General features: G+C 37.5%; 1 protein-coding gene across 1 annotated transcript in view; it reads right to left on the bottom strand.

Annotated features, from left to right (window-relative positions):
* The window catches only part of DYNC2LI1 (dynein cytoplasmic 2 light intermediate chain 1), a 35,992-nt gene extending 15,731 nt beyond the window's left edge, over window positions 1–20,261 (bottom strand). The window contains exons 1-7 of the mRNA XM_045549497.1: window positions 20,135–20,261; window positions 17,750–17,867; window positions 12,301–12,335; window positions 10,949–11,018; window positions 7,618–7,706; window positions 2,030–2,216; window positions 39–107 (exon numbers count right to left, since the gene is read on the bottom strand). Coding sequence (XP_045405453.1) covers window positions 39–107; window positions 2,030–2,216; window positions 7,618–7,706; window positions 10,949–11,018; window positions 12,301–12,335; window positions 17,750–17,867; window positions 20,135–20,142 — 576 coding nt within the window. The 5' untranslated portion in view covers window positions 20,143–20,261. The remainder of the gene's footprint in view (window positions 1–38; window positions 108–2,029; window positions 2,217–7,617; window positions 7,707–10,948; window positions 11,019–12,300; window positions 12,336–17,749; window positions 17,868–20,134) is intronic.
* Window positions 20,262–25,826: the final 5,565 nt, after the last annotated feature.

The following is a 25,826-nucleotide window of genomic DNA, read 5'->3' as shown; positions in this document are numbered from 1 at the left end:
GCATACACAACAAACCAGCTAGAAGTGGAAGAGCTTACCTGAAAAATATCGTATTTACTTCCAATTATGACCAGAGGTATTGGAAATGGGTCAATTAATTCACGATCCTGTTAATAAATACATTTCATTGATTTATGATAATTATTTATTGCTATGTGCCCAGCAATTTCTATTTACTTCCAAGAATATACCACTTTGTCTCTTCTGTTGATATTGACTTTTTTTGCTTGACATACAATTTGTTCCAATATTTAGCTTTCACCTAAGCTATATTTCTTAAGTATAAAACTACAAACAGCAATTCCCCAAATTACTATAGTAATTATTCTTTTCTTTTTTTCTGCCCTTTTATTTCCTTATATAACCTATTATCTTCCTGAGGTTTTGTTTTTTTTTCTATTTTATGTTAACTGTTTGTTGCAATAGCATTTAAATGGCATGGATTTGTTTTGTTCCAGTATTACCTATGTAAAACACATTCTTGTAAACCTTGGGCAATATAAATGCTGTTCTCAGCTTTCTAGATGATGATGTTCATGACTGTATTTAAAGAACTTGTGTTATTATCACAGCAACTTTATAACTTAATAAGTTGTCAGATGATCAAAAGATATTGACTATATGACAGACACTAAATGAATGTAAAATACAGAGTGGCAACGAAAGCTACTAAAACGCTCTTTGCTTAAATTTGTAGCTTCTTCTAGTCCTTCCCAGGTGAGTTTGATACAGTCTGGTTTTTTATATTCATTAAAAGGAGATTATAAAATCAATATCAAACTACTACTTTAAAACTCTATTTCTTTGATTGGTGTAATATGCCATAATAATCACAGTAGATGTCTGTTACCAAAAGTTTGGTACTTGTCCCCAAGGTGAACAAGTGGTTTGAGTAAAAGGAAAAAGTTTATTAATATGCTGGCAAATGAGGACAATGGCAGATTCTCTCTCTCTTTTTTGAGACAGAATATTGCTCTGTTGCCCTGGGCTAGAGTGCAGTGGCATCCTCATAGGTCACTGCAGCCTCAAACTACTGAGCTCAAGCTATCCTCCTGCCTCAGCCTCCTGAATGGCTAGTACTGTAGGCATGCCACAATGCCTGCTAATTTTTCTATTTTTAGTAGGGACGGCATCTGACTCTTGTTCAGGCTGTTCTCGAACTCCTGAGCTCAAGAGATCCTCCCACCTTGGCCTGTCAGAGGGCACCAGGGACCAGTTTCTTGGAAGACAATTTTTCCACTGACGGGATTGGGGTGGGGGGATTGGGGAGTTGGAGCTGGGGAGGTGCACAGGGCTCAGGCAGTAATGCAAGCTGATGGGGAGCAGCTATAAATACAGATGAAGCTCACATGCCGCTCACCTCCTGCTGTGCAGCCAGGCTCCTAAGTTTTATGGAAGACAATTTTCCACGGGGGCGGGGGGTGGGGGGCTAGGGGTTGGGGCAGGGATTGTGGGGAGGCAGAGCTCATGTGATGTTCTGTGCCCCAGTGCCTCAGGGGTTGGGGACCACAGTCTAAATAACTATTATACCCCCTTCAAACAGAAATACAGGGTTTTAAAAGGGTTTTCAGCTTCAAGCTATTGCTATTTAACTAACTATAGCATCTCTGATGAAGACGATCTCATGATTTCTGTCCGGCTAATTCTGTTGAGCCACCTCCCATGGTTTAAGATACTAGAAAACAAAGAACAAAGAACATTCCTCTGGGCTGTTGATTTCTGGCATGGGCAGAAATGCAGGTTTTAATTCCTCAAAAAGGGTGAGAGCTTTTAAAGAGACAACTCATAAAATGTTTTGCCCTTTTTCAGATCCTCACTTCTGTTTCATAACAGGAAGACAACAGAAATCTTTTTCCTTATTTTGCTTTTACTGAGGTTTTATTAAATTGCTATAATTTTCCAGTGAACAGGTTCATCTACATCAAATGAATTTCAAGTCATGCATAAAAATCTAAAGAGGTTGTTTGCAATGTTACCACTAACTATAATGGGGCTAAGGATTCCAGGAATAATCCCAATAGCAACTCACTGGATGGTCCTTCTGCATATTACTCCACATCTTCTGTCTCATTTCAGAAGCTGCTTTAGAATTTGTCTTTCCCAGTTTCATCATCACTTTATCTACATGGCTCCTTGTGGCTTGCAGTAGATTTTCCATGGTGGGCCAAAGGTCATTAGGTTTTGAAAGATCCAACACAAGAACAATGGAGAATGTCCTAAACAAATAAAAACATCTTTCAAAAAGGACTCAAAATAATTACCATTTTGAAACCCTAACGTGAGGAATTTATCTAAGAATAACAACACTATAGACTAAGGGGGAAAATAACATCGCATTATTCAAAGACAAAAAATACAAAAACAAAAACAAAACCCCCAAAGTTATATCCTTGTTTATTCCAACACTTTTCTTTAGTGATATTTAAGTGTTATAACCAATAATGGCACAGAGGTTTTTGTTTGAGCTAAAAATAATCCAGTTAAAACACAGAAGCTACAAGCAGTTGGGTCCTGCGATACCATGTTAGATCCAAGTTTACTATGTGCTCCAAAGAAGGGAAGCAAAAATAATGAGTAGCAGCAGCAACACAACAATCAAGGAAAAGGAAATAGATTTACAAATGGACCTTGCTAGGGAACTACCTAGTTAATCTTCACAACAACCCTTTCTAGATGTTATAATGTCCTTTTATGGATTAGAAGTCTGAGGGTCAGATTTATGTAACTAGTAAGTTGTAAAACTGGTATTTTGATACAAAGTTACATGGTTTTCTGCTATACCATTCTGCCTTTCTGAATGCACACCCGACCACCAGATATACCACCACCACTATCACATGCAACTGTACTCTACTCATGCACATCAAACATAAATCTAAACTGAGCAACGAAAACAAACAACCCACTTAAAAAATGGGCAAATGGCTGGGTGCAGTGGCTGATGCCTGTAATTTCAGCACTTTGGGAGCCTGAGGTGGAAGGATTTTTGAGGCCAGGAGTTTAAGACCAGCCTGGGCAACATAGCCAGCTGTCATCTCTACAAAAAATAAAAAATCTAGCTGGGTGTGGTGGCTAGTGCCTGTAAACCCAGCTACTCGAGAGGCTGAGGCAGGAGGATCCCTTAAACCCATGAGTTCCAGCCTGGGTGATACAGTGAGTCTCTGTCACTATTAAAAAAAGAAAGAAAGAAAGAAAGAAAAAGTCAAAGAACTCAAATACAAATTTCTCCAAAGAAGATATACATATAGCCAATAAGCACATCAGAAGATATTCAGCATTACTAATTATTAGGGAAATGTAAACCAAAACCATGATAAAATATTTTTTTATTTTTGAGACAGAGTCTTGCTCTGTTGCCCAGGCTAGAGTGCCATGGTGTCAGCCTAGCTCACAGCAACCTCAAACTCCCGGGCTCAAGCAATTCTCCTGCCTCAGCCTCCCGAGTAGCTAGGACTACAGGCATGTGCCACCATGCCTGGCTAATTTTTTCTAGTTTTAGTTGTCCAGATACTTTCTTTCTATTTTTAGTAGAGATGGGGTCCTGCTCTTGCTCAGGCTGGTCTCAAACTCCTGATCTTGAGCGATCTTCCCGCCTCGGCCTCCCAGAGTGCTAGGATTACAGGCAAAATATTTTTTTAGAAAACTAGAAAATAACAAATGTTAGGATATAGGGAGACTGGAACCCTCGTGCATTGCTTGTGGGAATGTAAAATGGTACAGCTGCTGTGGAAAACAGTATGGTGGATCCGCAAAAAATAAAATACAGAATTAACATATGATCCAGCAATTCCACTTCTGGGACTATACCCAAAAGAACTGAAAGCAGAGATTTAAACATATTTGTATACCAATGTTCATAGCAGCATTATTCACAGTAGTCAAAAGGTAGAAACAACACAGATGTCCATGGATGGATTAATGGATAAACAAAATGTGGGGCTGGGCTCATGCCTGTAATCCTAGCATTTTGGGAGGCTAAGGCAGGATAGCTTGAGGCCCGGAGTATGAGACCAGTCTGGGCAACTTAGGGAGATCTCACCTCTATAAAAAATAGAAAAAGTAGCTGGGGTACTGGTGTGTGCCTGTAGTCCCAGCTACGTGGGAGGCTGAGGCAAGAGGATTGCTTGAGCCCAGGAGTTTGAGGCTGCAGTGGAGCTATGATCATGCCATTGCACTCTAGCCTGTGCAACAGAGAGACCTTGTCTCAAAAAAAAAAAAAAAAACAAAACCCAAACTCCCCAAAAAACAAAATGTGGTGTGTGTATACATACACACACACACACACACACACACACACACACACACACACAAATGGAATACTATTCAGCCTTATAAAGGAAGGAAATTCTGCTACACCATGGATGAACATTAAAGACATTATGCTAAGTGAAATAAATCAATAACAAAGGACAAATATTGTATGATTTCATTTATATAAGTTACTAGAATAGTCAAGTTTAGAGAGAAAGGAAGTAGGTGCTAGGCTTAAAGAATTCACCCTCCCCAAACTTCCATCCAAACGTCCTACAACCCACCGCTCTCCCCTTCCTAGGAGTGTATTAGGCATGTAGCCTTTGCCAGACCCTAGGGAGGTAAGGGAATGAAATGCAAAAGGGGAACTTTCTTTCCTTATCCCTCCTGGTTGTTTGAAAAGAATTTACTCTTCCCAGAAAAACCCTCTATAAAACCTAAAGCTCTTCCCTTTTCTCTCGTGGATGCCTTTTTCAGCCTCCACCCATCTGTACCCAGACATTCAAAATAAACAGCATTTTGCTACACATGAGGCTTCATGTGTCTCCCTCTCGGCTCTGGACCTAACAGTGGGGATGATGGTTGCCAGGAGGTGGGGGAGGGAAAAACAGGGAGATTTTGTTTAGTTAGGTACAGAGAGTTTCAGTTTGGGAAGATGAAAACTTTCTGGAGATCGATAGTGGTGATGGTTACACAACAATGTGAATATACCTAATGCCGCTGAACTATAAACTTAAAAATGACTAAAATGGTAAGTTATATGCTAGGTGTATTTTACCACAATAAAAACCAAACAAATATAAATTTAGAAGTATTTTAGAAAATGGTTATTATAAGTATGTAGAACCATCATCATGGGCCAATATATCCTTGATCAACAGGGCAAATATTCTGCGAGAAGGTATAGCAAGAAATTATAATATATGTTACTTAATTATTTTGTTTAGTTCAAGCAAACCAGCTACTTTGTTTCATTTAAACAAAACAGTAACTAAATGCTATACTGTTGGTCTAAGTTCAGAAAGCAGTCTTTTACACATTAATTATTAACATTTTCTAAAAATTACTGTGCTATTATATTACCTAGCCAATCATAACTATGTCATTTTAATAAGCTCATAAACAGTTTTGCTTAACTGTAAAAGTAATAGAATATATACATTTTTAATAGTAAGGAAACTAATTTAATTTAATTTTCAGGATTTTAGTATTGTTATGTTTGAAAGAAAAGATGATCATGGTTTAACTTTTTTTACTGTGGTAAAATGGATATAATATAAAATTAATTATGTTTTAAATGAAAAATAATTTTTTTTAAGCAAAAGACAAATGGATTAATCAATTTTTTTCCAAGATTAAAATGTTTATTTACAGCATATTGGAAATACTTGTGTTACTTTTTACCTATTTCATAGCAAATGATAGCTAAAAAAAAATCGTTTTTTTAAATAAACTTTTAAAACAGGGAATCAGACCACAGGAAATGCTCTATTATAAATTATCTAAAGTCAGTGGAAATGTTCAATGCATCTATAATTCTAGGAACAGTTACTTCAAAGATAAACAGTAGCTAATAGTATTTGGCAATATTATTGTCTCAAGTTGTTGGGCTTTGTCCAACACAAGGAAATTATGTGTCACATTAATTCCAGTCAAAAAACACTGAGATTAGCAACTGCATTAAGAGTGAAATGTTTTCCATGAATTCTTTAACCACTCAGCAACGTACTTTGGACCCAGGCCTACGGCTCTGTTTCCCTCTGTTCTTCATAACCCTGACCCTCCTCTCTCCTAAAGCAGGCTCCCTCCAGCTGTCCTAGGGCTCCAGGGAAGGGAAAACCAAGACCTCACAAAATGAGGTATTAAAGAAGCCTTGGAAAGATTTGGCTTCTGTAGAAATTTCCACTACCTCGTCAGGCCCGAACTCTCTTGGGCCTAGAGAAGGGGAGTGAGGTAACGTATCAAGTCTGGGCCAGAACAGGAGCCAATTCACAACCCAGGTAAGAGCTGGCCTCTGCATTTTTACCCTTTCAGCCTCTGGCCAGCCTAACTGGCAGCTTGGCTTCCTTCAGCTGCTCCCCGCTCTCCCTCACCACACGAACTATGAACTATCCTAATTCCTAGGCAGCTTTGCTTCTTTGTCTCCATTAAAGAGGGACAAATGAAAAACCATATACCTATAAAATTTCATATTTCTGAAAAATAGTATCATAGGCAAAGGGCAAAAGTGAAAGTGAAAAAGCAAGATCAAAATATATATACAGATATATAGATATATCTAGATATGTATCTCCCAAATCTGTACAAAGTATATTTACAAACACTAAAAAGACTGAAAGAAATACCTCAACATATTTTTTTTTAAGGCTGGTCAAGTGAAGCAGCAGGAGTGGAGAAGGAACAAAGGACCTCAGCATATTACTTTCTTTATATGTTTCAGTATTTTTCCAAGTTTTCTATATGAGTATATATTACTTTTGTAATAAGTAAAAGAAAGTAAATTATATTTCACTAAAAGAAAAAAAAATCAATAGACAAATAAAGCCAACATTACTTGCTTCCAGCCAGTTCTGAAAAAACAATTGTCCTATTAACAAGAAATAATTCCATAGTCTAAGGAGCTTAATGGCCAAAATGTAACAAATAATTGCCAAGCCCTTTGCATTTGATCCAGGCAGCAGCAATGGTTTATGTTAAACTCTGACAAGAATAAGATATTTCAGATTTTAAAATTTTTGTTTTTCTTGGCTAAGATCAGTTCCCAGGAACACTGTGAGAAATGTCACAATTTTCCACATATGATTTAGCCAACATGTGGGAGTTATTGTCAGGAAAATACCACTCAAGGGTTTTGAGGTTTTTCCCCTAGGTTCTATTTCTTTAAGATCAGAAAATGGAGAGATTTTCTTTCTCCTCCAACACAGTCTTCCTTTGGATACAACTTCAATAATATTAATTAACATTAAATTCAACAGTAGACTTTTAATACCCAGCTGAAGAAAAAACTCAGTGCTGAATTAACTCACACTGAGATGGATACTAGAAAGAGTTAAGCTTTTCAAATATATTTTTGCCAAATGAATTTATTGCCCAAGTGTTATTTGACATATTTTTTTTGTTTGCAGGCTTGCAAAATATGTTATTAGCGGGAATGCCAGCTATCTCACTTCAGCACAGGCCAGAATCTTTGTTCTTTGAAAACCTCTTTGAAAGCATTACAGTTTAAGCACATACAAAAGAAGTGGGCATAAGCCTTCAGCAACATAAAACTGTCTCACCAAAATTCTGACTCACAAAATCCTACTCATATTCTTCCTGCAGACACTACTGTGTATTTACAGCTCTTCCTGGAGCTGGCTCACTTACCGTAAGGTGTCACTTGTGATTGGTATGCTGATTAAGTCCAATAAAGAAGTTCCTCCACCCAATTCCCAAATGTGTGCAATATTTTTTGGCTGAAAAAACAGGTTTTTTTAATATTAAAAATTTTTGATTTTTTGCATTTTAAGTACTCCTTATACATCACTAGCACCTGCCAGTAATAATTATACATCCAAAATATTGTAGCCCTTAATTAATCCTTTCTTGGCAGTTAAAACTTTCTCCTTTCTCTATCTCATCCCTCAAAATGCACAAAGCACCTATTCCAAAGAACAAAGATGTCACATTATGAATATATTGTCTATATGTGTATATAAATGCCTTAATTCTAGTAATACCTTAATAGAAGACATAAACAGTACCCCAATTTTATAAATATCACATGTAGCATACACTTATGCAAATTTTAAATAAAATTAACCAGTTGAACACTTTGACGTTATTTTTTTGAAAACATTTCTAATTCTAGATAGATAAAACAGTTGAATAGGAAAACATGCTGATTTAGGAAGAGAGAAGCTCACAAAATGAATTTGACACAGAGATGAGGCATGAGGAAAGCAGACGAACAGATGGCAGTCCTGGCTGCAGATGAGGATTACCTGAGCAAAAGTATAAGCAGGCAATTTGGGCCTGATCCCATGGGGAATCTGACAGGCTACCACTGACAATAATAAGTGAAATGTGGAGGAACAAGAGACCAAACAACTGCTTCTCTTTTTATAGGGCTCTCAGAATAATAGGGGATTGACAGGGTTAGACAGCCAAGAAGTTCAGAAATAAAACCATCCATTCCATGAGAGCCTTCCTAGGCTGCTAGCTAATGGCATTTCTGCTTCTTCCCTGACGTTGAAGAGCCTCCAAGCCACCAAAATTGTCTAAGGAACCGACAAACTGCTTCTATTTAGAACTCTTAAGGGATATTAAATCTGAGAAAGACATGAAGCTTCCAGAATGAATATGAAAACACCCCACTTGATAGCACAAAGTTTAGAGAAAAATAGGTGAAAAAGAATCACATGGGTTTTTATATATCTACCATGAACCTGGAAGGGACAGATTGCCATTATGGCAAAGTTTTAACGAATATATATTATTTTGTGTTTTTGACAAATTCTCATCTCATAATCTCTACAATTGTTGTTTTGTTGTTGATATTGAATCATTAATGTTTGTGGGAAAAATAATTTTTCATATTTCTCTCAATTCACAATTTGAAGAAGGGACGTTTTTAAAGCTCTTCTCAAAAGTTAAGCTTATAAAAGCTGTTTTAGGGCCAGGCGCAGTGGCTCACGCCTGTAATCCTAGCACTCTGGGAGGCCGAGGCAGGAGGATCACTCGAGGTCAGGAGTTCAAGACCAGCCTCAGCAAGAGCGAGACCCCGTCTCTACTAAAAAAATAGAAAGAAATTATCTGGACAATTAAAAATATATAGAAAAAATTAGGGCATGGTGGTGCATGGCTGTAGTCCCAGCTACTCGGGAGGCTGAGGCAGAAGGATTGCTTGAGCTCAGGAGTTTGAGGTTGCTGTGAGCTAGGCTGACGCCATGGCACTCTAGCCCAGGCAACAGAATGAGACTCTGTCTCAAAAAAAAAAAAAAAAAAAAAAGCTGTCTTAAAGTTTCCAATAAAAGTATAATTATATTTCTTGGCTTATCACTCATGTCGAAATTCATGTGAGTCACCAAAATGAAGTTCTCCTGCATCTCAAATATATTATGTTTTTTCTTTTCTTTTTAATTTCACAGTTTTAATAACTAACTTTCGCTGGTAAATCCAGGAAGCAACAACAGGCAGTTTCAACTGTTTATATTAATACATTGTCTAATGAGCAAACATTTGAACTAGATCAATGTATAAAAATTTAGCTTTGTTATGGAAATAATGGGATGCTCTGTTCTAGATTCTTCTTTCATAAGCCAAACTCTTTTTTTTTTTGAGACAGAGTCTCACTCTGTTGCCCAGGCTAGAGTGAGTGCCGTGGCGTCAGCCTAGCTCACAGTAACCTCAAACTCCTGGGCTTAAGCGATCCTACTGCCTCAGCCTCCCAAGTAGCTGGGACTACAGGCATGCGCCACCGTGCCCGGCTAATTTTTTCTATATGTATCTTTGGTTGTCCATATAATTTCTTTCTATTTTTTTAGTAGAGACAGGGTCTCCTTCTTGCTCAGGCTGGTCTCGAACTCCTGAGCTCGAGCGATCCACCCGCCTCAGCCTCCCAGAGTGCTAGGATTACAGGCGTGAGCCACCGCGCCCGGCCAAAAAAAGAGGTAATTTCTTAAATAAAGTTTGGCTTATGGGCTGGGCCAAAAAAAGAGGTAATTTCTTAAATAAAGTTTGGCTTATGGGCTGGGCCAAAAAAAGAGGTAATTTCTTAAATAAAGTTTGGCTTATGGGCTGGACGCCTGTAATCCTAGCACTCTGGGAGGCTGAGGCGGGTGGATCGCTCGAGCTCAGGAGTTCGAGACCAGCCTGAGCAAGAAGGAGACCCTGTCTCTACTAAAAAAATAGAAAGAAATTATATGGACAACCAAAGATACATATAGAAAAAATTAGCCGGGCACGGTGGCGCATGCCTGTAGTCCCAGCTACTTGGGAGGCTGAGGCAGTAGGATCGCTTAAGCCCAGGAGTTTGAGGTTACTGTGAGCTAGGCTGACGCCACGGCACTCACTCTAGCCTGGGCAACAGAGTGAGACTCTGTCTCAAAAAAAAAAAAAAAAAAAAAAGAAATTACCTCTTTTTGTGTGAGAACTCCAAAAAGGTTCTATTTAGGAATTCTCCCCCAACCCCCACCCCTGCTTAACATACACTATAAACTCTCCCTCTATCCAGAATAGTTTATAACCTTCCTCTGAAGAGACACCAAAACAAATAAAAACAGGGTTATAATCAAGTAAGGCCTGTGGTCTCAGATAGTACTACCAACTTCAAGATATATTTAAAAATGCTAATAATTTAGATTTTAAACAGTATATTTTCATAAATATTCTATAGGTCAAACTCATATTTTTAGCAGATTTTAAGGAAAGACAGCAAGTAACTCACAATATTATTCCCAAAAATTGTACAATAAAGGTAAAAAGGAATCTTATTCCAGCATTTTGAGATATAACAAATGAGAAGGCTAAAATATTTTCATAGTTTGGGTTGGCTTCATATCTGCTGAATTGCATTTGAAGTTTAACAGTACACAGCTATGAAGTATACAACTGGATAAGTTTACTGATTACAGATAAGATGGAAAATGTAAAACAAAGTCGGCATCACTACTTCCCCATCTTCAGGCCTAGCAATATCACTTAAAAAGACACTCACTGTGTTATGCCCTTTTGCTCTTCTTCCATACGTATATTCCAAAGCTAAGGTTGGTTTTGGTGGCTCATCTCTGTACAATAAAGGCAGGTAGTATTACCATTATGGGTGGGGTATTAGTTTCTTATGCTATCACCTTACCTGATTCATTTTTGCTTTCTCTTAAAAACTTCATTAGTAGAGGTTACCATGTGTAATAGCACTGAGGTAAAAATGATAAAAATTATATATAAAAAATAAATAAGCCTTCAAAAATCCATTTTAGTGGATGTTAGTGGCAGCTGCAGAGGTCAATAATGGCATCTGCACGATGCAGCAGCCCCTAAAGGCACTGTAGGGGAGGGTGGAGAAGGCAATGGGGCCAACAGCGTTGATGGTCATGTTGGGGTACAAGCTCTCCACATCTAGGCCACGTGGGAAGCACTGACATCGGGCTGGTGCTCAGCTTTGATGTAGGGAGCTGGGAACCTAATGACTGTTAATTTAATGGGGATATCAATCCAAGATTTTAATGCAGTTCTCTATGTTAAATAGAGAACAAACATGGGCATCATTTAGGTAGCGAGAGTTTTAAACAAACAAATTGCCTCAATAAGTCCTTAAAATCAACAAATGATTACTGTGGATAGTCCTTCAAAGAAACAATTTTGTTGGTGAAAGGGATTACACAAAACCAAGATTCTATTATTTGTATTCTTCAATAATATTTTCCAAATGAATGGTATTTCTTTAACCTGACCTTTAGACCAAATTTCATCTTTTTATGTTTTTGGAGAAGTTATGAGAAATATGTATTAGAATGAAGGGAACAGAGAAATATCTTCCAAAATTTATTGAAGACTTTCATTATCAACTTCCTGCAACATCTACCAATCATAATCCTAAATCTTAAGCCAAAAGCATGCTCTACAGTATAGAAAGTTAGGAATTATATAAAACTATACAAATAGTAAAGTGTATAGTTTGAGGACCAACACTGTGCTTCAAAAATGTACCCTTGAGAAACTTAAGGGTTAAAATTAATGTTCAAGTAATCGTGGATTAAGTAGAATAAAAATAATTTAAATACCAGAGTAGCATATCCAAAAAGAGGCTAAGTACTTCTATAGGCTGGGTAATTATGGTAACATTTCTCCTTCAAATAGGGAAGTCCAGTATTAATTCTATATAATTTTTTGGCTGATTAGTTTTATCTTTAAAGGAGCTCTTAAAGGTTATACTAAAGATTCACTAACAATTAAATATTTTGTTTGGGTCTCAAAATTGTTCTCCTTCCCTATGTCTTTTAGCATCTAACTTGCCCTATACAATTAGAATAGGCATAAATGTAGTCTAAAGGTTAATATAACACTTACCTGTCAAGACACCTTAGAATAATGGTAGTCTTTCCCTGGAAATTAAAAAAGAATGAATATTGTGTTAATGTCATCCATATGTAAAACTTTATTATTGTTCATAATTGTGGTCAAAAATAGCTTTTTAATTACTTGAATGATAAATTACCTGGAAACTAAAAACTAGAAACTTTCAGAATTGTTTTTAAGTTTGATAAGTGGAAAAAGTTAACTGTCAACTTTCCATCACAGTGTAACTACACTGCTATTACTATAATTATAAAGTACCACAGATGACAAATACTAGCAAATCATACCTCACTTTAGTGGTCAACTTGGCAGCTGTCTTAAATTTTTTCTCTACTCATCAATGCTAATTACTGGTTAAGATGATTATTAGTGTCTTCTAAAATGTTTTAATTCCAATTGTTGAAGTGGAAATAAAGAAAAAAGATAACTCATAAATAAAGGACACATTGCAAATATATTCAAAGTAAGCAATTCAGATACTGGGTTAGAATGTTTTGTTTTAATTCAAGAGGATGAACTTATTCCAAATTTCTTCTTAGGAGTCAGGAAATATATGATCTGGGCCCATCTCTGTCATTACCCATGAAATTAACCTCACATCTTAGCCAGGGACAAGTTCAATGGTTTAAATCATTGTTTTGTTTTGTTTTGTTTTGTTTAATGTTAAAACCTTTTTTTCCCCCAACAAATGACCCCTTACAAGAAAACAGATAAAAGAGGAACAGCAGGGAAAGCTCCACTGGAGGAAATCTTTGGGCTCTGAGGAAAATAATTTGGAAAACTCTGGATTGCCAAAACCACAGAACATTTTACTATATAGGGTTGTTTAACTAAAAAACCTATAGTTTTTACCAAAAAAGGTGATAACTTACTCAAGATTATATCTGAAATATGATCAAATTGAATGAATTTTTTTGTAATGAGATAAATAATGAAATAATTAGAATAGTATCAAAATGCATACTATTAAACGATGTTTATTGGCCAGTATTATATCAAACTGAAAAACTAGAAACAACCTAAATGTCCCCAAATAGGAGCTTGTCTAAATTAATTATGGTAATCTGTATAATGGAATAATATGCTGCTATTAGGAATAAAAATGTAGAATATACTTACTGACATGGTAAGACATTCATAATAGATTAGCATGATCCTGTTTTCAATTAAGAAATATCTTTTCCTGCTTCCTTGAGGTATATGTGTACACACACAAACATATATATGTATATACATACATATACATACATAGAGAGAAACAAATAAGTCCAGAGGAATATCACTATGCTAAAAGTGATTGTTTCTAGCTGATGGATTTGCAGGTAACTTTTTTTTTTTTTAAGAAAATCAGGATTTTCTAATTTTCCTATAGTGAATATGTATCATATATAGTATATTATAAAAGTTTTAAAAAATGTAGACAATATTAGCTAAAAAGTAATGTACTCTATGTACAAGAAAGTACAGAATCAAAATTAGTATATTTTAGAATTGGAAGGAATTTTAGATACTACCTAGCCAATTTCTTCAAATTCTCATGGTATACTAGTATTGATTTAAATGATTTTTATCATAATTTCATGTAAATGTATAGTACTATATGGTAACAATTCCAAATAAACATAAACTCAAATCTAGGAGTCAAAATCAAGTTTTAGATTATCACTAAAAGAACAATCAAAATTTTAAAAATTCACTAGTAAACTTTGGCCCCCTGAGAATATGTCCACAGTCTCCTCGGTTTCCTAATTCAAGAAACACTGACCTAGTACGAGTTCATTTAGAGACCACTGAAATGGATCCCATCTTCCCTCCCATTACCTGAATCACACCAGAAGTCCAGTCTTCTCCTCTGACCCATTATCCTTGGAACTCTTAATTTCATAATCCTCAATGCATCCCTTCATCTGGCCCAATAATCTCTTCCTGTCCTCCCTTCCTCTAAAATCCTTCTACTCCACAACTCCAGCTCCATGACTGACAAACTTCCCAAAATCTCAGTCTTTTCAGAACATTCTCTCTACCTGTTGGCCTTAACTAAAATATGGCTGTCCCTGGACCACTTGTAAAACAAGGCTATTTATTCTCACCACCCTATGTACTTCGGGGTCCTCCTTGTTCCCCAATGCCACCTGCAAACTACTTTACCTCCCTCCTCTTGCAAAAATCTCAGAGGCTTATAACAATCTACCACCATGGTGGTTGTCATCTCTTTTAGCTCACAATCTCCTTTTCCTTCTTGGCTACTGTCATTAGTCTTGTTAACTTCAGACCCATGTGGGCGCATGGGCAACCCACCCACAAACTGACCTCTCAGTGTATTTGCCTCCTCACAGAGGCCTTTTCCCTTTCTACTTCTGTCACATGGCACTTCCAAGGTTACATCTTGAATCATTTCACCACTGGAAACTGCACCACTTCCAAAATCACACATGCAAACCATACATTCTCTAACAGGTTCTTCAGGAATTCCCACAGTAATAACTCCAGTTCATTGATCCCTTCCCCCACAATGGTTTCTCTTTCTCCATCAGGCTTTTCCTACCTTCACTTCTCTCCTTTTCCATCTTAGAGTCCATAGTTTATCATTATAATCATCTCTTGCAAATATCATCCATATCCTAGGCTTCCTCACTTTTCATTGCACCCGTCCAGCAAGAACCAACCCCAGGTAAATCACCTTCCTCCTCCATGCCTGCACCCATGCAAGTGAGTGATGGTGGAGAAAAAATTATACATACTGGGAATATTAGTATCACCTTCATCCCCATCATCAAAACATCAGTCAACATTGTCTGGCAATCCTATTACATTTGTCTAACATATTCTGTTTCCCATTTGTTGCAGTAGCTGTCTCATGCATTTTTCTTGATCCTCTCCTTGGGATGGATATTCACTTGATCCTCTTCACTTCAATTAGTTCTCTTTCCTTACTTCTTGCCCTTCTAGCTTTAGTCATCATCCTCTTGTAAGGAGGCTTTCCTACTCTCCCAATCTCTGGGCTCTGTTAAGGGCCCTATTTTCCACCATAGCATTTGTCTCATGATATTGTCATTATTGGTGTACTAGTACCTACGTTCCTTCACAGAAGAAACTGTGTCTTTCATTCCTGTTTTCACAGCGTCTGACAGGTTGCCTGGCACATAAAAGATGTTCAATAAATGTCTACAGAATGGATGAATGAATAGAAGGTTGGAAGAAGAGAGAGGAGGCAGCAAGGCAGTTGGTTTTTTGGTAAAGGGTTATTACTATTAGTTGAACAACAGAAGCATTAATTGCTTTTCTTTATTTTTCAAAATAAATTAATGTTCTGCATGAAGCAGAATCATATACTTTTTAAAGAACAATACCCTCAAAAGCTCTAGATATCTTAAGGGAGTTTCCAAATCCTCAAAAACAAAGTTAGTTTTTTTTTTTTTTTGAGACATAATCTGAGACAGAATCTCGCTCTGTTGCCTGGGCTAGAGTGCTGTGGCATCAGCCTAGCTCACAGCAACCTCAAACTCCTGGGCTCAAGCAATCCTTCTGCCTCAGCCTTCCGAGTAGCTGGGACTACAGGCATGTGCCAGCATGCCTGGCTAATTTTTTTCTATATATATTTTTAGCTGTCCAAATCATTTCTTTCTATTTTTAGTAGAGACGGGGTCTTGCTCTTTCTCAGGCTGGGCTCGAACTCCTGACCTCGAGCGATCCTCCCACCTTGGCCTCCCAGAGTGCTAGAATTACAGGCGTGAGCCACCACCCCCGGCCTAACAAAGTTAGTTTTAATTTACATTAGTGAAAACAAACAAGAAGCCAGTATGTGCCACATATTGCCATCAAGAAAAAGGGGTGGTTTCACAAACAAAACAAAACAAAACTAACAGGATGTTACTACTACAAAGTCAAGAACAACAGTTACAGAGAGTGACTATTAAAGGATGTTAGCAGGGGCATTTTGTGTGTGAGAGTTTGTATGCTGCAGTCAGTAATCAATATCATTAGTATAAGCCACTCTGCATAATATTCTTTCTAGAATATTTTTTGTAATAGAAATTTAATTGTATCATAAGACTAGTTGTTATTTGCTCATTTATTTAAATCTATGTATATGCTTATATGACAGTAAGAGAAAATGTAGGAAATTGTTGAAGTACTATATCCACTATGAAAACCACTCTCCTCATAGTAGTAAATTCATGAAATGAAATACTTATATAATTGGGTTAAGTTTAAAAATATAAATGATCCCTATGATAATTTAATTTTAAAGAATTAAGTTCAGATTTAAAAAAGCAAAGTGGGCCAATATGAAAACTTTGGAAAATAACAGAAATTAAAAACAAAATAAAAACATACAGTGATTAAAATTTTACTATCCATATTTCTAATTTTCATCTGTATGTATTTATATAGTTGAGATCATATTATATATAAAATTTGTGTCCTGCTTATTTAAATTTACATTACATTATTTTCTTTCATTTCTAACAACTCTTTTATGGTTATGTAGTTATTTCTCCCAATAAATATAATTTTAATGTTGTATATAATACCTCCCAATTCTGGGTGTACATTTGTGCAGGGAGGGCCTTTTGAGACATAGCTAGAGACAAGAGGGGTGCTCGGACTGCCTGGGCCCTGAGGCTGCTCGGGGAATGTGTAGCCTTGCTGATGCAGTTTAGTTTCTGAAAGCTTTATCCATTTCAATGCCCCTAAATGGAAGCATGAAGCATAGAAACTGAACAGTAATATGGATCCCAAATAGAAACGAGATATCATGCTTCATAAATTTCAGCATCTTGTATCTGGCAAACCTCAATCTTTTTTAAAAAGATTTACCAGCAATTCTGCCTCTTGGGCAGGAAATTTTGTGGGCCAAGAAAAGCTGGATAAAGGTATAATGCATCTGCTCTTGCTCTGTGTGGCCACTTCAAAACCTGTCTGTATGCTTAACTAAATACAATAGAAACTTACAGTGAGCGGGAAGGGGTCTCTTCCTACCAATTAGTGGTCCAATGGAACTGCTGCCATATTTTCCTCACATTTTCCAAAACAATTCATAACCCTATAACAAACATCACTGACATAATTTGATTATTCCTTTAATGAGATTTCTGAAAGTGAAGTGACTAAATCCAAAATATGAAATTGTTAAGATATTAACTTATGAAGAAGCTGAAATATTCAGCTTTTATATTAGATTGAGATAGAAGACCTGAATATTTTCCAATTAGGAAATAAAAAATAACAGTTAAAATAATTTTTGAAAAGCTTTGTTTACTGTTATAATTTTTCATAGATCAACAATAAGTACTTTCTAATTCATGTAAACCAGATCAGTCATCTGGTTAAAGAGTTTAAGTATCTAAATTTTAATCAAAGTATTAAAATAAATTTTACCACTGGTTGTTAAATCATCACAATAATTGAAAGAGAAAAGTTAAAAAGAAAGTATTACCCCATTTTTACTGCCAATGAAGAAAACAGATTTTTCTCCAATTTCAACTCCATCACCTTCAGTTCCATTACTCCCTCTTTTTTCCACTTCAGCTTTTGCAATTTCCCAGAGAGTTTCACTGTATGAGAGGTAGAAAAACAAAATTCAGAAATATAGAAAGAATCCTTTAAAATATTTATTTCAAGCTCAGAGAAATTTTATTTCAGTAAAATTTATAAAACAAATCAGTATTATTTTCTAGGGTACACTAACCTGGTAAAACATCCATGGATTAGTCATTCTGTGATTTTTTTTTTGTTTTGTTTTGACTTAGTTCTTTGAAGAATACTGAAATTGATAGGCACAGTCTTTTTTTTTTTTTTTTTTTTTTTTTTGAGACAGAGTGTCACTTTGTTGCCCGGGCTAGAGTGAGTGCCATGGCGTCTGCCTAGCTCACAGCAACCTCAAACTCCTGGGCTTAAGCGATCCTACTGCCTCAGCCTCCCTAGTAGCTGGGACTACAGGCATGCGCCACCATGCCCGGCTAATTTTTTTTTTCTATATATATTTTTAGTTGTCCAGATAATTTCTTTCTATTTTTAGTAGAGACGGGGTCTCGCTCAGGCTGGTCTCGAACTCCTGACCTCGAGCGATCCACCCGCCTCAGCCTCCCAGAGGGCTGGGATTACAGGCGTGAGCCACCGCGCCCGGCTGATAGGCACAGTCTTTATCACAGGATATGAAGTTATCTGATTTTGGGGCTTATAAGCAAGGTTCATACCTGTATGTGTTGGCTTCTCAGACACATGGGAAGGTACAATGACTTTTGGGAATGTATTAATACAACTTGAAAACCACCAACACTTAAGGAATGGGAAACGTGCAAAACCAGTGTATCAAATAATCTTTGCTCCCTGAAACATTTCTCTTTGTTTCTGTTTTTTAAATTGTGTTTTTGACTCAGAATGTCTTTTTTAAAGTATAAAAGTATAAAAGAAAAGAAATCATACAAAATCACAAACATTTTGAAAACCATCCTTTTGATCATCTTTTTACACACATACATAATTTCATACAAGATTATATATCTTTTTTTAAAAAATTAAAGCCTAAGTGAAAATGGAGTATTGAACTAAAAAAATACATAGGCAAGACCTGATGAATCCTTACCCTGAATCTGCTATTTTCTATGTATGTAAACTTGGGCAAATTACCTAACCTCTCTAGACCTTCATTCATTTATTAATTAAACAAATATTTCTGAGCACGTAATATATGCAAACCTCTGTGCTAGTTTCCAGGATCAATTCTGTTTCTTCATCTCTAAAATACCAGCAAAAAAGAATATCAGCTTTACAGGGTTGTCATGATTATTATGTATTTAGTTTAGAGTTTGTCCTAAAAATTACAAAATTATTGAGATCTTATAATTATTACTATCCAAGAATAGTACTCGGAATAAAGAAAGAGCCAAAACAGAAGTCCTTAAATGCTTGCACTAAAATTCATGCGTTTATTTTACAGGTGAGCCTATAGAACTCAGTCTGGGCTTGTCTGTTGTCCTTCATTTACACATCATTCTTTCAAAATCTGATTATCTGCTTTCCAAGTACCCAGCAGAGAGGCAAGCAGGAGGTGCTGTAATTAGGCATGCCACCTATAGAAATTTGCAACTATAACCATAGCTTTATAACTGTAACTAATTACACTGTGATTGAAAGATGACAGTTTTTCACACTAAGTTCATAAACACAAAGGAAATAACACCAATGATCCCAAGGTGAGGAAAAAAAGATTTACCCTGATGCACTTCCTGACCCTCTTCCCGACGTGCTTATAAGTTGTTCAGAGGTGGTTTAGGACTGTCTTGAGAACAGGTAATTAAAATGGACATCACAGAACTGAAGAGCTAAAATGTATTTTACAAGCCCTCCCCGCTTCCCCCCTTCAAAGTGAAGTTATACTTTCCACTGTGCCTTCCAAGTTTCCCTCATTTATTGTTGTTGTGAACCCCCGCCCCAGGAGAGGCCCAGGGGAGGAGGCTTTGTGGTCTAGTTCACCGCCGAATCCCCTGCTCCTGGAACAGTCCCTGGCTCGCAAGAAACTTTTACTCAATCAGTGAATGGATGGAGTCCATGATTTTTCAAAATCTCCTACTTTTCTACCTGTTTGCGGCAGAATCCTCTTGCTCAAGGATAGTTCCTACGAATCCCTAACCGTCCAGACAGGGGTTGCAAGCAAGTGAGACCCACAATCTTCTTCCCCCAGTAGGTCCCGCGTGGGCTCCCTCTCCCCGAGTATACCCTCAGCGGCCTCGCCCTCCTCTGCCCCTTACAGGCCGGGGTCGGAAAGAGGAGAGGTCTGGAGGGGAGCGCGAGCCGGGCGCAGGCAGGGTTGAGGGAATACCTGGGCATCGTGGCTGGGCCGCCCCAAACGTCGTGGGCTCGGCGTTAGAGCCCAGCCTAGAACCAGGCCCACGATGAGTTCAGTGAGGAGCCGGGAGTGCAGGCTCCTGGGTTGCCATGGGAGCGACGTCGCGGCTGCGTTTGCGTGCCGAAGAGAGGCATCATGGGAAATATAGTTCTCGGGGTTCCTTTTGGAACGTCGCTCTCGGCTTCAACTCCTAGGATGCCAGGGAACGAGGTGACGGGGGTTACAAACTTGGGACCTAAAAGCAATTGTTTTGGGGCTGGAAGTGTTCTGTTATTCAAATAATGCTTTACTGAATGCCAACTGTGTGCCGGGGTCTCTGCTCTCTCTCATCTTTTACTTTTCTCTTCTCAGTAGCCATGATTTGCAAATAGAGGGTGAAACAATCTCTTGAGCTGAGGCGGGTGGATCGCTCGAGGTCAGGAGTTCGAGACCAGCCTGAGCGAGACCCCGTCTCTACTAAAAATAGAAATAAACTATCTGGCCAACTAAAAATATATATAGAAAAAATTAGCCGGGCATGGTGGCACATGCCTGTAGTCCCAGCTACTCGGGAGGCTGAGGCAGTAGGATCGCTTAAGCCCAGGAGTTTGAGGTTGCTGTGAGCGAGGCTGACGCCACGGCACTCACTCTAGCCCGGGCAACAAAGTGACACTCTGTCTCAAAAAAAAAAAAAAAACAATCTCTTGAGCTGTTTTCTACTAATTTACCTTAAGCAAGGAATATTCAGACCTTAAAAGTAAGGCATGTGATTTTAATATTTTCCAATTTTCTGAATGTTTAGTGTTTTCAAGTTTTAGGAAATAGCATATTATGTATTTATTAATAAGTTAATGAAGCAAGTGCATCTCCTACATACTTCATTTACTTTATGAATGTAGACTATTTTTGTTTGAACTTTGTGGTCTCTTTATATCAATAACAGACATTGAGTTGTTACTATATGCATGGCTCTGTGCTACACAGAGTAATGAATTAAAAATTGAGTAAGACAACATCCCTATCCTCAAGAAAGACGTAACCCAAGAAAGCAGGTGATGTAAGCTATTGCAGAGAGGCACAAAAAATTACATGAGAGCATGTGACTATGTCTGAAGGAGTTGGTGAAACAGTCATGGCACTGATAGTATTTGGTCTGTGTTGAATGCTGAGTAGACTCAGGCTCTCTAGCCCAATATGCCCTGAATATTTGAAAGAGATACTCTCCCTCCAACCCTCTGCCATTTGGCTTGGCTTCTATGGTTTGATGTTCAAGAATATGGGCTTTGGAGTAAGATAGAGCTAGATTCAAGTCCTCACTCACTCATACTCGCTAGGTTGCCACATTAGGTAAATCCCTCAATTTCTCTGAGCCCTGGTTTCAGATCCTGTAAAAGCAGGGAAAGATTATGAGTTTTAAATGAGATAAGTATATGTAAAACATAACTTATTTGTTTGTGACACATTTTTAAGTTCTTAATGCTTATTATTATCATGCAGTAAGCTACTGAATAGCAACTTTAAACAAAGAAACACAAGGAACATATTCCTGGAAATGAGGCAGATGGTTGATAAAGAAAAGGGCATTGACTTCAGATAAAGTTTTGGGGAATAAAATCCTCCCAACATCTAGGTGTATTTTGGAGACACAGAGAATACTAGAGTTGCACATAGGAAGAGATGTAATGGGAATGCAGTTCAACAGAGAAAGGATAATGTTAAGGAAGGTTGATACATCTATCATTGAATTGGCATCTATATAGTCTGGTGGTACTAGCCAGCCTGTAAGACTGGCTAATTTGTGAACTGATAGGGGACAGATGGTAATGATTTGGGTTCTGGAACTTTGGAATGCCTTTGCATGCTAGTTAGGAACACTTGTTGATATTGATAGCAATAATGACAGCTAACAGTTTTGCTAAGTGCTTGCTATGTATTAGGCACAGTACTAGCACTTCAAGAGTTTATTTGTTTGGATAACTGGAATGGGTGATTGAAGGTAACAGGGAAGGCTAAGTTTATCTGGCTGGGCACGGATCTGCAGCATTGATTCAGTTCATTCAGCTGATCCGATTAAGCAAATGAATTCCCCTTTCTCCCTTTATTCCTTCTGAGGCTTCATACTTGAGCAAAGAAAGTTGACCTTGTGGGGTAGATGAACATTGTTCTTAAGGTAAGAATATACAAAGATTTGAGCTCCTCTACTGGATCACTCCAAGAAGACCCAAGGATTTCAAGGCTTCTGATGGAGAAGGAGATAATTTTTTGGTGCTTGCTAGATGGAATGAGCAACAGTGCAGAAGGGTAAAGTCGTGTGCAGCATGTATTTGGGGAAGTGAATAGTTTGGGGCAGGAGCATATAAAGTGCCTGGTGGAGATAAGGTGGGAGAGCAAACTGGGCAGGTAGATTGGGGTACTGTGAACTATCCTGCAGTCTGGATTTCACTGTGTTCATTAGGAGAAACCAAATAAGATTTTAAAATAGGAGTGTGTCATGACTAGACCTAATTTCAGTGAGATAATTTTTTGCAGCTGTGCAAATAATGTTTTGGAGTCTAGCAGACCATATGGAGATCATTAACAATAGCTGGGAAAATGACAGTCAGAGTTTTTACATTTTTTCCCTTGTTTTCAAAGTTATGTAAGCTTATTGTAGAAAAAAATGGTCTGCAGAAAAAATAAAAAGGATAAAATAAGCATACCCAGAACTAATGTCTATTAAGCATTTTGATATGTTTCATTCTAATCATTTTTCTCATAGTTAATTATAAAGTTAATATCCTGATTTTAACATTTATTTCTCCATATCAATTTTTATTTTTATTTTATGAATGAAACCCTAATCCATATCAATTTTTAAAAATTCATCATAGACATAACACTGACAACTGCAGAATATTCCATTATATAGATTTTTTTTTTCATAATTTAGTTAAACATTCTCCTAATGTTGAGTAAGTTTGAAGTGGTTCAGAGTAAACATCTAATATAAGTTGGGTTAATTACAGCCCTTTCCTGGGATTTCTCAAACTAGAATTGGGAAAAGCAAGTCACTCCTCCTCTGGAGGAAATTAGCATATTTTCTACTAAATGAAGAAGCTATTTTGTAGTTTGAGACCATGAAGCAGACACACACTGATATGAATAGAATGTCCTGACATATTTCTCATGGTTCCAGTTGTCCCTGAGGCTCAAGGCTCATCTGTGCCCTTACCTTTCTTATGGTTTGGTTGTTCAGCTTGCCCTTGGATTATATGAGACATCCTGGTATCCTTGTAATAAATTTTCTCATTGTTGTCTAAGCTATTTCAAGTTGAATTTTGGAATTTATAACAAAAAGAGTTCTGTCTAATATAGTTACTAAACAGTAGTGAGTGAGGCCTTGGGGAAAGGGAGAAAAGTCATTGTTTCTCTCTTGGTTGATTGATGAATTGGTGATCTTATTAGCTAATTGTTGGGGGAACAGAGTAGGAAAGCCAGGTTGAGAGGACCTGGTGAGTTTGAGATATCATCCAGCAGACAGTTGGACCATCTGGGGTCCACTGGACTTGGCAGTTAGGAGGTTGATGGTAACTTCCTGTAAAGATTTTTCAGTACAACAGTGAGAGCATGACATCAGTGTTGATGATACCTCATCCCTGGGAGGAAAATCTTATAATCTGTGCATAATCCAAAAGCTAATAAGAACTCTCCTCAAGCTTTTTTAAGGTTACACACTTTCTCTTTTTTTTTAATTTTTTTTTTTTTTTGAGACAGAGTCTCGCTCTGTCACCCCAGGTAGAGTACAGTGGCGTCATCATTATAACCTCAAACTCCTGGGCTCAAGTGATCCTCCTGCCTCAGCCTCCCCAGTAGCTGGGACTACAGGTGCACACCAGCATGCCCAGCATATTTTTCTATTTTTAGTAGAGACAGGGTCTTGCTCTTGCTCAGGCTTGTCTTGAACTCCTGACCTCAAGTGATCCTCCCGCTTTGGCCTCTCAGAGTGCTAGGATTACAGGTGTGAGCCACTAGTCCTGGCCCTAAGGTTACACTTTCTATAAGCTTTCCTCTCATAAAAGGCAACTCTTACCACAGTTTGATAGTATTTTCCAGAAATTCAAGAAGTTAATAACTTCCAAGCCATCTCCTCGGTATTACCCGATATTTGGTTCTTAGGGATTCCTGGGAATTCATTAGAAACACATGGTGAGAGAGGGAATTAGCCTTCTTTGGCCACTGCTACTGCTAAAGAAGAGTCATCAGATTAGAATAAAAGCACAATATAACCTACCAGCATCTTCAAAGAGAGATACCCCCCACCTACCCAACACACACACATGGTTTATTAGAAGATTATGTTAGCAAGTGCTGGAGGAGGGGTACTCTGTATTCAAGTGCTGTGGTGAACATTTGTGTCTTATTTTGGAGTTATTTGCTAATAGATGTGTCTCTAGTAAAGTTTTTGTTCCTTGCCTATTACTTGATGGCAAAATAATTATAAAGCATACAATGAAGATTTTTGGATTGATGTTGATTATAAATGTGCCTCCAGAGTCACCCTGACTATGTACAATTTAGGTAAAATTAAATTCCAAAACTAAAATCACTGTATGGAGCAAGTGCTTATCTGATCTCCTCACCCCAGCCTTCTTCCCAGGCCCACCAACTCTTCAGTGTAGGACCAACCTTCCCACTTAAATGCTCAAGAAAAGCTGTGTATTGATCCTGCTGAAATATGGACAAATCTTTCTTCATCCTAAATATCTGTGTGTGGACTTACCTTAATTTGGAGTTTAAAGGAAAAAAAGTTCCTCTTGTTGCAGTAAAATTCCTTTCTTCTTTTAAGGAAAAGAGAATGGGGGAAATGTGAGAAGGGATGTGATATCTGTACTCACCAGGTAGCTACCCCTGGGGAATCAGAGAAGCTTCCCCATCCACTTCTTCTGTTCCTCACTTCCCTTCCTCAGTCCCCACATTATTAGAGCCTTGCCTCCAAAGAAATAAGCCCAGAGCTCACCAGTGTCAAATCCAGCATCACCAAATTCCATAGCAGCTAGGGTGTGGGTGGATGGAGGAAATGTGTTCTTGGCATCTGGGAACACTGAAAAGTCTTTTTCTAGAGAAATACAGTCATCTGTAGTGGTAAGTTCTTCAGAATTATGCTTCAGTACAATTATGGGTTAAATTTATTGTTTAGGAATCTGACCACCATGTATTTTTTTCTGTAGAAAAAATTTCCAAACAACAGACTATTAAATACATTTTGTAAACAAAGACTCTTTATAAGTTGTGACTAACTTCTCTTGTAAATTGAGAGTTAAATTCATTTCTAAGCTATGGCAGTATTTGGTATTAAGGGTGTGCACACACACACACACTCGAGAAAATTTAAAATACATTTTTGGAACACAGTCCATTCAACTCAGCTATGTGAAATAAGCTCCCTTAACGAGCTTATGAAATCATGGGAGAATCAAAAATTTTATCTGTTTACGTATTATGTGTCATTATGCATACATATGTATTAAAATTACAATTTGCCAAAATAGCTTCCTTTTATATGGATAAAACAAAGCAACACTGAAGACAAAGCATGAATGCAAGAGAAGGAAGTAATAACTACCATTTTCACTGGTACTACATCTCAGCTTTGACAATGAAAACATTAGGTATTTCTTGAAGATTATTCAAAAGATAATGCTCAAAA

This window comes from Lemur catta, chromosome 4 (genome assembly GCF_020740605.2).
Source record: "Lemur catta isolate mLemCat1 chromosome 4, mLemCat1.pri, whole genome shotgun sequence".
Classification (NCBI taxonomy): domain Eukaryota; kingdom Metazoa; phylum Chordata; class Mammalia; order Primates; family Lemuridae; genus Lemur; species Lemur catta.
Note: the sequence above shows the minus strand (reverse complement) of the source record. Positions and strands in the feature narration are given on the sequence as shown.